Genomic DNA, 13,683 nt, shown 5'->3' on the forward strand with positions numbered 1-13,683 from the left:
TCCAAGGTTTTAAATACTATATGGCTATTATTGATGATTGTTCTCGTTACACTTGGATATATCCATTGAAAGTGAAGTCTGATTTTTTCAATCAGTTTCAAGAATTTTACAAAATGGTTGCCACACAATTCCAAGGAAATATTAAAAAAATTTAATCAGACGGAGGGAGAGAATTTGTTGGAACTGAGTTTCAACATTTTTTAAAGAACCATGAAATTCATCATAACATGTCATGTTCTCACACACCAGAGCAAAATGCTCGGGTAGAGAGAAAACATAGGCATATAGTTGAACTTGGTTTAAGTATGATGTTTTATGTTGTTGTTCCTTCAAAATTTTGGGTGGAGGCTTTTCTCACTGTTGTATGGTTGATTAACAGGTTGCCCACTAAGGTACTCGGAATGCTTTCTCCTTATGAATTTTTTTTTCTAGACCACGTGATTATGCTTATATGATGGTTTTCGGATCTAGGTGTTATTCCCACCTACGGGATTATGCAAAAAATAAATTTGACCCTTGAGCATTGTCGTGCATCTTTTTGGGCTATAGTGATATCTACAAGGGATATAGGTGTTTACACTCGGCTACTGGACGAGTCTACATAAGCAGACATGTCATTTTTGATTAATCCAGTCTGCCTTTTCAACCCGATCAACATGAGAACAACCACGTGAGCATTCAACCAGAACTTGGCTATTTTACTGAATGGATATATCAAGAAGATCATGATGCTAAACCAGATAAGGAAATTACTCTTGACACTCGCAACATTAGTAGCCCTGACGAAGAACATCTTGTGCCTATCTTAGCCTCATATGATCATGGACCAACCGAAGACCATGGTAGCCACATTGAAAACAATACATCCACCATTGCTCCTTTACCTCCGCGACCTGAGAACATTCATGCCATGACTACTAGAGCCAAGGATGGCATCATCAAACCTAATCCCAAGTACTTCTTGGCCTCTTTGGATATACCGCCTGAACTCAAAAATATCAAAGTTGCCTTACAAAGTCCCCAATGGTATGCTGTCATGAACGAGGAAATGTGTGCCTTACAAACCACACATGAATGTGGTGGGCTGTAAATGGGTGTTTAAAACCAAGTTAAAGGCTAACGGCACTCTCGAGCATCTCAAAGCTTGCCTTGTTGCAAAAGGATACACCGAACTCCCTGGAGTTGATTATCTTGAAGCCTTTTCTCCTGTTATAAAGCCTACCACTATACAAATTTTCATCTCTCTTGATCTCTCACAGGGATGAAAACTTTGACAGTTGAATATCAAAAATGCCTTCTTACATGGTTGTTTAGAAGAACCTATGTACATGGAACAACCTCATGGTTTTACTGATTCCATAAAACCAGACCATGTCTATCGGCTCAGTCGAGCTCTATATAGACTCAAACAGTCTTCAAGAAAATGGTTTGACAGATTCAGCTCTTTTCTTTTACAACTTGGTTTTTTATGTAGTATAGCAGATTTCTCTCTTTTCATATGCCATACCAATGCCGAGACTATTTATCTCCTTCTTTATGTTGATGACATAATCATCACCAAAAGTAGCTCCCAATACCTTCAAATTCTTATCTCTTGACTAAGCACAAAGTTCACCATGAAAGACTTAGGGCCTTTGCATCATTTTCTTGGAGTACAGGTTCAATCATTTTCAGGAGGGCTATTTCTTAATCATATGCAAGAGAGATACTCGACCGAACTCACATGATCGACTGTCGCCCAATCTCCACACTAATGGTCGCACAGCCCAACCTACCATCTGATGATCCTCCCTATGATGACGTTCGGCACTATCAAAGTATTGCTGGGAGTCTACAATACCTTACTTTCACCTGGTCGGATTTATCTTATAATGTCAACTATATTTGCCCGTTCATGCATGCTCCCACACACTATCATTTTCAGCTTATTAAAAGAATTCTTTGGTATATAAAAGGGACATTACACTGTAGGATTCACCTTTTATCTCACAACCCCACAGTCCTCTATGGGTTTTCCGTTGCTGATTGAGTTGGATGCCCTTTCACACGGAAATCAACTATTGGCTACTGCCTTTACCTTGGCGGCAATTGCGTTTCATGGAGCTCAAAACGGCAACCCACATTGGCCCAATCTAGTTTTGAAGCCGAATATCGAGCTCTTGCATCAACTTCAACAGAAATTACATGGGTCACATTCTTGCTTCGTGATCTCGGCGTATATATTCCTCAAGCTCCTTTCATCTTCTGTGACAATTTATCTGCACTATACATGACCGTGAATCCAGTTTTTCACAATCGAAGCAAACACATCAAAGTTGATTACCACTTCGTCCGCGAGAAAGTTGCTAAAGGTCAACTAAAAACTCGCTTCATTCCTTCTGCTGATCAGGTTGCCGACATATTCACCAAGCCCCTCACAAAGGCTTCCTTTCATCCTTTACCCATCAAGCTTGGCCTCTCTATTCTTTCACTGCCTCGCTTGACGGGGGTAACAACGGGAACAGTAAAACAGTTGCTGATCCAGATTCAGATATGCATGCCACGGTTCAAGATCAAGATAACATCTGTCACAAACAAACAGAATCTCAGTGAAAACAAATCTTCCTTAGCTGGCGATAAGCTGAACTCATGTAATATTGTTGAGAACGATAAGCATTGTAGCCAAGATACATGGAAAAGGCTGTATATGATGTAACTGGCATAAGTAAACATGATGGGAGAGAAAATATAAGATTTCCCGTGGACATAGTCACATACAGGCCCAACCACGTAAAACTTCCCAGTGTGTCTTTCTTCTTAGAAATTACCGGCATCTAACCGGGTTCCTCTGTGGATTCAGTTGTCCGGTCTGTCCATGAAGTGTTGGACAAGAGAGATCTTCGAGGGTATGGCTCATTTCCTTCAAGGGAAATTAATCGAAGGAGATAAATATACGAAAGCCATGGAAAGAGGTTCCTTTTCATGAATCTCGTATAGAAATTGCGATTTTGAATCGTTGAACTTTTTCCAAAAAGTTCGCATATGAACATAAAATTTGATACTGTTCGCACTGCAATTCCACCAACCATTCGTTGGTGACCTGTCCTAATAAGCAACGATCGACTGAAGACATCTCAGCGGCAATGCAAAAAGACGAATGGCAGCAAGTTGAGATCAATCGACATCCAAAATCAGTAGCCACAGGGAAATCCAAGGACGCTCGGCCTAATCGCTTTGTAGTTCTATCTAATCAAGATCAAAGAGAGGACAAGTCCAACAAAATTCTGAATCGACCTACATTACAAGGGCCTTTTGCTAATGTCTCTGTATCTGCCATGGATGCAGAACTAACTCGGTCATAGGGGAACCATCAAGTTGAGGTGCCTTGGTTAGTGATAGGTGACTAGAATGTCACCGGCAGTTTGTCTGGACGTTGGGGATCAACACCATTTCACATTGGTACCAAGGATTTTAATCACTTTATGGACTCATCAAGCCTTATGGGGATGGATGATATTCCTTCTCGTTTCACTTGGCACAACAAGCAAGTGGGGCCTTCTTTTTCAGGCCAGTAAATTGGATCGTTGTTTTGTGAAGGATATGTTTCAGTTTTCCACCACTTCTATTTCCCTGCTCTGAAAAACTATTTCTGATCTTAATGCAATGACCACCATAAAAAACTCTATGGTTCTTTTAAGTTTTTGTCTTCCTAGGCACATCTTCCAGAGTGTCAGGATGTGGTTAGGAGGAATTGGGACACCAGGCTCATGTTTAGTGTTGCTTCTAAACTGGCGAACGTCTGCTGGCATCTCAAAGAAGGGAAAACACACGCAGTAGGCGACCCCCAAGCTGGGAAAGTTCAGATTGCCACTGAAATTGATAATTTGTACAACCTCGGTTAGCCCAAGATTGTCCAACAACAATCGATAGAGAAATCCATCTTTGGGACGAGTATGCTGACATTCTGAAGTTAGAGGAGGATATCTAGATGCAGGTGGATCAGGAAAGAGGATCACAACACTCACTATTTCCACTGGCAAATTCACTCGCTTCAGAAGGAGGATGGATCTGCAGTTGTTGGACAAGAAGAGATTTTTAAGGAAGCTTTAGAATATTTTTTCAATTTGTTCATGCAGACTACAATAGATCCCAATTCCTTTGAAGGCAATTTGGCACCGCTTGTCTCTCAGGTAGAGAATGGGAGTGTTTTGCCACCCATTTAAAAGGAGATATCTTTTGTGGTCTTCAATCTTGATGTAGACAGTTCCCTTCTTTTGGTCTACTATTGAGCATCAAATTTTTTTTCAAGGAAAAATTTTTACAAGTATCAACATCATCCATATCATTCTCATTCCTAAGGAAGAGCACATTCTATTAAAGTTCAGGCCTATTCTTTCTTATAATTTTTTGTATAAGATAATTACCAAGATAATGGTGTTTATCAGTGAATGATTTCCCATAACCAAACGTACTATTCAGGAAAGCATCCTTGTTGCCCATGAACTGGTGGCTTTTATGGCTAACAATGAGGTTCCTTCTGTTACATTCAAAACTGATCTCGCTAAAGCCTACCATAGTATAGACTGGCGGTTTCTAGAAGATAGGGTTCATCAATTTGTGTTTGAAGATATGCAATGTGTGTCTGCCCCTAAGCTCACAGTGGTAGTGAATGGAGAGCCAGATCTTATTTTTAAAAGCGGGAGACCCCAAGAGCTCTCATAGATGGAGGAGTATCTATCATGGATTGTCTAATATTTGTGAGAGTGGCACATTGGTAGTGGGGAACTAACATGATTTGGACTGATCCATGGGCTTCCACAGTGAAAAGATCACAAATATTTGTGCATTAAGCACCTGATTACCCTCCATCTTGAGGACAGGGCCTGTCAGGTGTAGGGCCCAAGACCTGTTGGAGGGCGATCGGGTGCTTAATGCATGTAAAATAAAAGAACACAGCAAAGGAGCAAAGGAGAAGACTTTACGTGGTTCAGCCATAAACCAGAGAGCAATACTTTTCCATATGTAAAACAATAATACAAAGGGCTTAATATAGCCCAACCACAAGAGGCGATAAGCATAAGGAGAAAAGGAAAGATAATCTTTCCAAAAAGAAGAAAAGGAAAGCAGCTCAGGTTGCACTAAAAGGAAAGACAAACTTAACAATGCATAATTTTTTTGCAATCATATTGCACGCGATCCGGACTGGCTTCCACAACGCCTTTGATAGATCATTTGGGGTACCTAGTAAATAAATCCATTTTTAAGTTTCTTGATGACTTCACGATGAAGGAGGTAGTGCTGAATGGAGATGAATGAGCGATAGATATTCCCCCATTAGTGGTGCACCATATGGAAGAGCGGGGGTGTGCGGTTAGAGGAGATCATCCAGCATCCAGATGAGGATTATTGTGTCTCATGGACAAGTGTTGCACTACTAAATGAGCGTGGGTCCATTCGTTCACACTACCCCAAACTACCTCACTTTCAGTTCATATTGTGCAAGGGACACTACCACTGGCAGCCCTCACACTTCACACTTCTGTTTGCTCAATGCCCAGTAGATGCTGTTTTTGTTAAAAAAAACAGTGCAAACAATGGACCACCTTTTTGTTCATGCCGCTTAAGTAGAAACAGACTTGGACTAGATTTTCGGGTATGGTATTGGGTCTGGATTCAGGTTTAATCGGGTTTATTATAAGAAAAATCATACTCATTCCCGATAAGAACTACATGAATAAGAACCGGTCTATACCCGATAAAATAATATTTTTTATCATTTTTACATTGAAAATTTGTGGGTATTAATGGAAACTTGGGTCAGGATTAGGTCTGGTATAAAATTTCACAAATTATACTGGAGTCCATGTATTAATCAGACCTTTGGGTCCGGACTCAAGTCTTAATCGAGCCTTCTTATTTGTCCCCATACCCCGACCATATAGGATTTGGTCTGGGTCTGGTTAAACTCGACCCATTGACAACTTTACTTGCAACCCATTGGAACAAAATCTTCATTCAGGCTCCCAACTAAACCAGATTTGGCCACGCTAAGTTCGTATTTTATTCAAACTGGAGAGAAGGATCCAAACTATGTCACAAAGATACGGGTACCACCTTAGACGTGTGTTCCAAATATTTTTTAAAAATACAATGATGCGACATGGATTTTTTTTTTAACAAATATGAAAATGTTATAGTATAAAATGTGTAAATTTTAGGGAAATATTTTTTAAAACATTGAAATAATATTAAATTATTAAAATAATGTTTGAATGTAAGGGTGTCAACGGGCCTGGTTTACCCAGACCCAACCTGACCCGAATCAAACCCTATAGGGTCCGGGTATGGTGATAAATAATGAGATCTGATTAAGACCCGAGTCTGGACCCGAAGGTGTGATTAATACATGGACCCAATATGACCCGGGCCTGACCCAAGTTTTGATTAACACCCACAATTTTTCAATGTAAAAGTGATTAAAAAATATGATTTTATCAGGTATAGTCCGGGTCTAGTTCATGTAGCTCTTATCGGATCCTATTATGTTTTTTCTTATAGTGGACCTAATTAAACTTAGGTTCAGACATGAAACCATACTCGAAAACCAGGTCCAAGTCTGGTACCACCTGGGTCCAAACCAAAACTGACCCGTTGACACCTCTATTTGTATGTATCATAATCATGTCTTATCACGTCGAACTTATGCAACAGTGACACGCTCATGAATGTTGTGTCACTGTGACATGGGATTGAGTAAACTCTCTCCGTCAAGAACTCGTAAAATTTATTTGTTGGTGCTGCGGGGAAATCTTGATGGACAGAACTGTAGGTATTGATACAAATGCCCACAAGCTCCGTTCATCTAGTAGGTGCGTTTTCACCGTAGTAGAACTCGTCAATGTGTGCTCGGTGATGAGTTTTTTTTTCCTTGCACGGTTAAAAGTAAAAAGAGAGCAGATGGCATCCTCACCGTCTTCAATATAGATGAAGCAATGGACGGTCAAGATGTTAAATCACTCATCACCTGATCTGTTTTTAAAAAGAAAACTGGTTTGTCGGTGACACCAGAAAATCTTTATCTGAAAAGATCAGGACCTGATCACCCTCCATCTTGGGGAGAGGGCCTGATGGAGGGTGATCGGGTGTTTAATGCAGAATTTTTGTTTGCACCCGATCCAGACTCAATCTTTATTTCCTAAACAGTGAGAAAAGATCAGATGCAATATGATTGTACGAATATTTGTGCATTAAGCACCTGATTGCCCTCCATCAGGGCCTTGACCCTCACAGCTGACAGGCCCGTCTTCAAGATGGAGGGTGATCACCTGCTTAATGCACAAATTTTGTGCCATCTGATTGCACCCGATCCGCTCTTCTAAACGGTAAGGTATTGAATCATGAGATGGGATCAGGTCAGTGTGTGCAGAGAGAGATCCTTTGGTTTATGCTTGATGAACGGCATCCAAAACTGTACGGACGAGATGCCCCCAACATTTATATGGCTCGAGGTTTAGATCAGATTTCACGCATCCCAAGAACCTGTCCCCAGACCGGGTGCATCATAACGCCGTTGGCGTCCTTTTCGTATCTTCCGTTGTGCAATAATAGCCGTTGTTTTCAACAAAACTGTTGGGCGCTACAAGTTTCATTTCTCCAAACAAAATCGAAGGGCAACTCTAAAGATGAAAAATTACATGCACATACCCAACCATTCGGACTTTGGCTAGACATACATCACTTGATGTAAGCGGGTCGGGTTTACCCTGACCTGATTCGAACCGAACTTTATAGGGTTCGGGTATGGTGGTAAATAAGAAGGCCTGATTAAGATTCGGGTTCAGACCCAAAGATTCGATTAATACATGGACTCGGGTATTGCTTGTGAATTTTCATACTAGACCTGGGCCCCGACCCAAGTTCCGATTAAGACCTGCGATTTTTCAATGTGAAAATGATGAAAAATATTGTTTTGCCGAGTATGACTCGGGTCTGGTTCATATAGTTCTTATCGGGTCTGGGTATGGTTTTTCTTTTGAAGAGTTCGATTAGACCTGATACCATGCCCAAAAATTGGGGCCAGGTCCTGGGTCTGAACCAAACCCGACCGTTGACATCCCTACTTGACAAGATACGACTGTACTATTCATTCCTTATCTATAATTAAAAATCAAACCATGCATTGCACACTTTATTTGGACTGTAGTTGGTTAGCTGTAACCGAATCCGATTTCTTTTGCAAATTTCAAAGAAGTCAAAATAGTAAGGTGTCAACGGATCCGATCCGATATAATCAAATCCAATTTCGCTTAGCCGGATTTAGTAAGCCAAAATCATATTCATTATAGACCGATGCATCATGCAAGATATGGGATCAAGTTTTTGTTTCCTAATCTGGTTACATGTAAAAGATAGGATTTACTATGAGCTTTCTGATTTTGCTTAGTGAACATCAGATTTGTCAGATCTAGATCTAGATCTAGCATCTGTTACATGACACACCTGACCCAAACCCGAACCATCGGTTTTTGCCTTCATATCTCTTTGTTGCCCCAATTTGATTCAGTTGCGTGTGTTGAGCTCATGAGCTTTCAGTTCTCTTGGCTGTAGTTGTATAAACTAGAACCCCTATAGATTCAGGTGACATTCAAACATACTAATATCCAAGTTGATGAATTTTGCTACTTTTAACATTTCTCCAAAAAAAAAAAAAATTGATGGTATTGGCCTTAAAAACAAACCGAGGTGGTATCCTATGTGATAAGCTGGGTCCTGGGTCAAGCTGAAGGCCTAGGATCGAATCCCTCTGTCACATGGGGCAGCTGTTGTTTTAGTTGGGATCTGCCTAGCCCCAGCTTGCCTTTAAAAAAAGAAAAAAAGAGTGTTCGAGCTGAAATTAGTAATAATAAAAGTTTTTACTTTTTTTATCATTAAATATTTTCCTTCTTCTTTGTCAAGTTAAGCACTAGTTCATACCGAGGTTACCAGACTAGAAAGCAGAAGCGAGAAATGAAATGAAAAGCAAATGTGAGAAGCAAGATATTTTAAAATTTATAAGAAGCGAGAAAACAATTTAAAAGCAAAATAAGAGTAAAAAAAGAAATGATATGGGATCGAGTGACAAGTAAAATACTAATGAAAGGAGAAAAAAAATAAAAACTAAAGTAAATTAGCTATTTTTAAAATGTTATGATTTTATATTGTAAGAATTAAATTATTCTCAAAATCTAAAAATGATGGTTGCTCATTTACTCTCTCTCTCTCTCTCTCTCTCTCTCTCTCTATCTATATATATATATATATATATATATATATATATATATATATATATATATATATATATATATATATAAGTAGTGAGTGAGAAGCATGAAAGAAAACAAACGAAAAACATGAAAAAAATGCATATGAATCACGTAGGAAAACAAGAAAAAACATGTCAAAAGCATAAGAAAAGTATAAGAAAACCGATACTCATATAAAGTTTAGAAAGCAATTTTACCTGATTTTTTTTTTTTTTTTGCACAGAGAAGCCGCCTCCGGGTTTGGAGACCTAACAACGCTGACTCTGCCAGTCGTACTTACGACCACTGTTCTGGCAACATAGAAATGCGTGAGCTTACCTTTTGCACCCAAGACAGTGGATTAAGTTCATCTTGCCTTACCTTACGCCAATGAGATTCGAACCTAGACCACCTGTCTAGCGGCCTAGGCCTCATCCCACTGCGCCAACCTCCTTTGGGCTCCTAACCTGGTTAGTTCCATCACATGGTGCGGACGCAGCTGTATGATGGCAAACTCGTAATATTTAACAAAAAAAGTGGATGATCTCGTGATCTCGTCAGATAAAGCGTACGGAAACCCGCGGGCGACGACAAAACTCTAAGCGGTGGAAATCCACGTACTGAAAAAACAAAGGGTCGAGTGGAAACGTGGCGGGTGGAGGACGTGGGTTCCAGAAACCCATGCCCTCCTTTTAAAAACCGGGTCGGGAGGTCCAATCCTTCATAGCCCTCTCTCTCTCTCTCTCTCTCTCTAAGCTTCTCTCGCACGCCGCCTCCTTCCTCAACACTCGCCTGGAATCTAGGGTTCTCCTGATCGAAGATGTCGGCCTACAACGGGAAATACACAGGTAAAAAGATAAGGGTTTCTCTGCTTCTTCTACAAGACTGTGGGCGATGGACTCAATGAAGTTTTTTGCGTTGATTTGATGGTTTTTCTTGATCCTCACGTCGTCTCTCTTTGTGACGGGTTTCGTTAATGATATGCTGAAATATCCATTTTTTTTTCGTTTTCTTTCTTATTATTTGAGCTTCCGTGATGCTTTGAGTGAAAAGTCGGTATTTTTCTTTCGAATTGTTTCGGATTTTGAGTGTTCCTTCCTTTTTCTCTGTGGTTTTTCTTGGTTTTCAGCATTTTTTAGATCGTATTTCTTGTATGTTTTCTTCTTAAATTATTTGTGTTGTTCTGAACTCTGTTTATGTATAACTTTTCATCAGGAACTCCATTTTTGTGTTTCCTGTTAGGAGATTTTTGGATTTGTTGTGTATTGAGCTTCATCTTACGCTAATTAGGTTGAGATTCGAGTGTGCTTGCTCTGATCCCGTGAAAGATGCTTCCTTTGATAATCGGAATGGAGGAGATAAGAAAAGGCTTCACTTTTTTTTCCTCTGGATAAGGATGAAGTCATTTTTCTATCTTTTTTTTGTTTGTGTACTAAAAGAAAATCAGTGGAACGATTCTTTTATCTTTTTCCCCAAACGTTGATAAACGTGTGTATATATTTTTAATGTACACTGTTTTTAGTACTATTGTGAATAAGAACCCCAAATTAAGGTATATTAGTTTTTTTCTTCCTCTTTTTTGTTTTTGTTCGCCCCCTGATATTGTCTCTGCAATAACAGCCCTCATTGTTTATTGCTGGGGGAAAAAGAGGAAAGAAGAGGGGAAAAGGGCTACATTTCGTTTCATGCGCTGTTGTTTTTGTTAGTGTGATTTCTTCGTTTCTTATTCACTCTCGTTTTTGTTAGTATGATTTCTTCGTTTCTCACTGCATTCTGGTTCTAATATTGTGTTGATACGCAGAGGAACTCATCAAGAATGCCAAGCACATCGCCACTCCTGGCAAGGGCATCCTCGCCGCCGACGAGAGCACGGGCACCATCGGCAAGCGTCTCGCCAGCATCAACGTCGAGAACGTGGAGGCCAACCGCCAGGCCCTCCGCCAGCTACTCTTCACCGCCCCCGGCGCTCTGAAGCACCTCTCTGGCGTCATCCTCTTTGAGGAGACGCTCTACCAGAAGACCTCTTCCGGCAAGCCCTTCGTCGACGTCCTGAACGAGGCCGGCGTCCTCCCCGGCATCAAGGTCGACAAGGGCACCGTCGATATTGCCGGCACCAACGGCGAGACCACCACTCAGGGGCTCGACGGCCTCGCCTCCCGCTGCCAGCAGTACTACAAGGCCGGCGCCCGCTTCGCGAAATGGCGTGCTGTACTCAAGATCGGACCCACCGAGCCGTCCGAGCTTTCGATCCAGCAGAACGCTCACGGCCTAGCTCGCTACGCTATAATTTGCCAAGAAAACGGCCTCGTGCCCATCGTCGAGCCGGAAATCCTCACCGACGGCAACCATGACATCCGCAAATGTGCAGCAGCTACGGAGATAGTTTTAGCTGCTGTGTACAAAGCCCTCAATGACCACCACGTTCTTCTTGAAGGCTCCCTTCTGAAACCGAACATGGTGACCCCTGGTTCCGACTGCCCGAAGAAGGCGACGCCGGCGGAGGTAGCCGAGTTCACCGTCCGGGCGCTTCTGCGAACCGTTCCGGCTGCTGTTCCCGGCATCATGTTTCTCTCGGGAGGGCAGAGTGAGGAGGACGCGTCGCTGAATCTGAACGCCATGAACAAGCTGGAAGTGGTGAAGCCGTGGACTCTGTCCTTCTCTTATGGGCGTGCCCTGCAGCAGAGCACCCTCAAGACGTGGAAGGGGAAGGAGGAGAACTTGAAGGCAGCGCAGGAGGTCTTCTTGGTGAGGTGCAAGGCCAACTCTGAGGCCACTCTGGGCAAGTATACTGGTGGCAATGCTGGTGTTTTGGCCTCTGAAAGCCTGCACGTGAAGGGTTACAAGTATTGAGTTCGGCTTTCTGTGGAGTCTGGAATATGGAGTGTTTTTTTTTGCATGGTTGGTCTGTATGAGGGTAAACCTTTAGGTATGTAGTCCCTGTGTTTTTTTTCTGTTTTTCTTCGCGAAAGGGATGTTGAGTCTCTCTCTACTCTCTCTAGAAGAGTGCTAGCGGATGTCAATTGCCTACTATGGTTAATTTTGATGTCAATTGCCTACTTTGGTTAATTTTGTTGTTACAGCCCTCTCTCTCTCTCTCTCCCTCCCTCCCTCCCTCCTATGGTTAATTTTGTTGTTACAGGAGTCTCTCTCTGCCCCCATGGTTAATTTTGTTGTTACTCTCTCTTGGTGCGTTTGTGGGATCAGGGATCAGGTCAGGTGATATTAAAAATCACCATTAATGGTGAAATAATATTCTTGGTCACAACGCATTTGATGGCTAAATTGCCACAAAATTTTGTGAAGTTACCGGTTCAGGTACCTTCTGTAGTCTATTCCGTTACTTTGGCCATGTCACAATGACACGGACACGGATTGACAGAGGACACTATTTGCGTCAATCTTTTGAAAAATAGAAGGGGATGAGACAGTTTTTATTATCTAATTTGATAAAATCGTGTTTCAGATATTTAATATATAAAGATTTCATTAAAAGTGTTTAAAAATTGTTAAAGGCCGTGATTTTACATGTCATGTCGTGGTAACCTAAATGGCGTGCACCATAATGATCCAGTTGGTTAGGCCAGTCATCACTTGATACCTCTCGAATGATTTTTTTTTTCTATTCAAGGTAAAAACTCCATCACCGACCCACATTTGGTGGCTTTCGGTTGGTAAAACCCTTCGGGTTCTCCCTGCCCACCATGGATTACACTCAGTTTCAGCCTTACTTCAGGGGACGTCCCATCGACCTAGTGACATTCGGGTGAGCGGAGCCCTTGTGCGATGCTGGAATGATACCAACATCTTTTTTTTTTTTTTTGAAATTCCTTTAAATACCATTGGGTTTGTAACGTTCCAACACAAGGTGTACTAGCTGTTCCTATCAGACAAGCGGAGCCTCTGTTGGTTGGAATGATACCAACATCTGATCCAGCCAAGTATTAAACTTAACACTAGGGATGGCAATGGACAGGGGGATCCAGCCAAGTATTAAACTTGACAATAGGGATGGCAATGGACAGGGGACAAGGTCTCCACTCCCGCTCCGTCTCAAAATCTGAATCTTCATCCCTGCAAGGGTTTGGATTTTAACCTCCACTCCTGCCTCCCCGTTTCATGTCCTCCATCCCTGGTCCAAACAGGGGCGAGGCCGGGTGAGGCCCTATTTCCCCTCAGTTCATTGCCATCCCTCAAAAAGATTGGGGGCGAGGCAGGGTGGAGGCCCATTTTCCCTCGGTTCTTTGCCATCTCTTAAAAGGATTGGGGATGGGATGGGGCGGGGCAAGGCAGGGATCGAGAGAGGGACAGGGCGGGGGGAAGCATAAGTCCATCTCCGTTTCCATCCCCACACGGGTTTTGATTTTAACCTTCATCCCTGCCTCCATCTCCGTTTCATGTCCTTCGTCCCCCGGTCCAAACGGGG

The 13,683-nt window shown here is 41.9% G+C and overlaps 1 protein-coding gene across 1 annotated transcript; it reads left to right on the top strand.

The window, feature by feature from the left end:
• Nucleotides 1-9,991: 9,991 nt before the first annotated feature.
• LOC149812674 (fructose-bisphosphate aldolase, cytoplasmic isozyme 1-like) lies at nucleotides 9,992-12,322 on the top strand. Its single transcript, XM_089991612.1, has 2 exons — nucleotides 9,992-10,108; nucleotides 11,062-12,322. The coding sequence occupies exons 1-2, from the start codon at nucleotides 10,081-10,083 to the stop codon at nucleotides 12,108-12,110; spliced, it is 1,077 nt and encodes a 358-aa protein (XP_089847738.1). The 5' UTR covers nucleotides 9,992-10,080; the 3' UTR covers nucleotides 12,111-12,322.
• The last annotated feature ends 1,361 nt before the right edge of the window (nucleotides 12,323-13,683 follow it).

Source organism: Nuphar pumila, chromosome 16 (genome assembly GCF_984573655.1).
Source record: "Nuphar pumila chromosome 16, dmNupPumi1.hap1.1, whole genome shotgun sequence".
Taxonomy (NCBI): domain Eukaryota; kingdom Viridiplantae; phylum Streptophyta; class Magnoliopsida; order Nymphaeales; family Nymphaeaceae; genus Nuphar; species Nuphar pumila.

What these genes read in the sequence shown, in the direction of transcription:
- LOC149812674 (XM_089991612.1), top strand. Translation starts at nt 10,081, where the DNA reads ATGTCGGCCTACAACGGGAAATACACAG. An exon ending in CTACAACGGGAAATACACAG is followed by an intron (nt 10,109 to 11,061) that starts GTAAAAAGATAA and finishes GTTGATACGCAG; the next exon opens with AGGAACTCATCAAGAATGCC.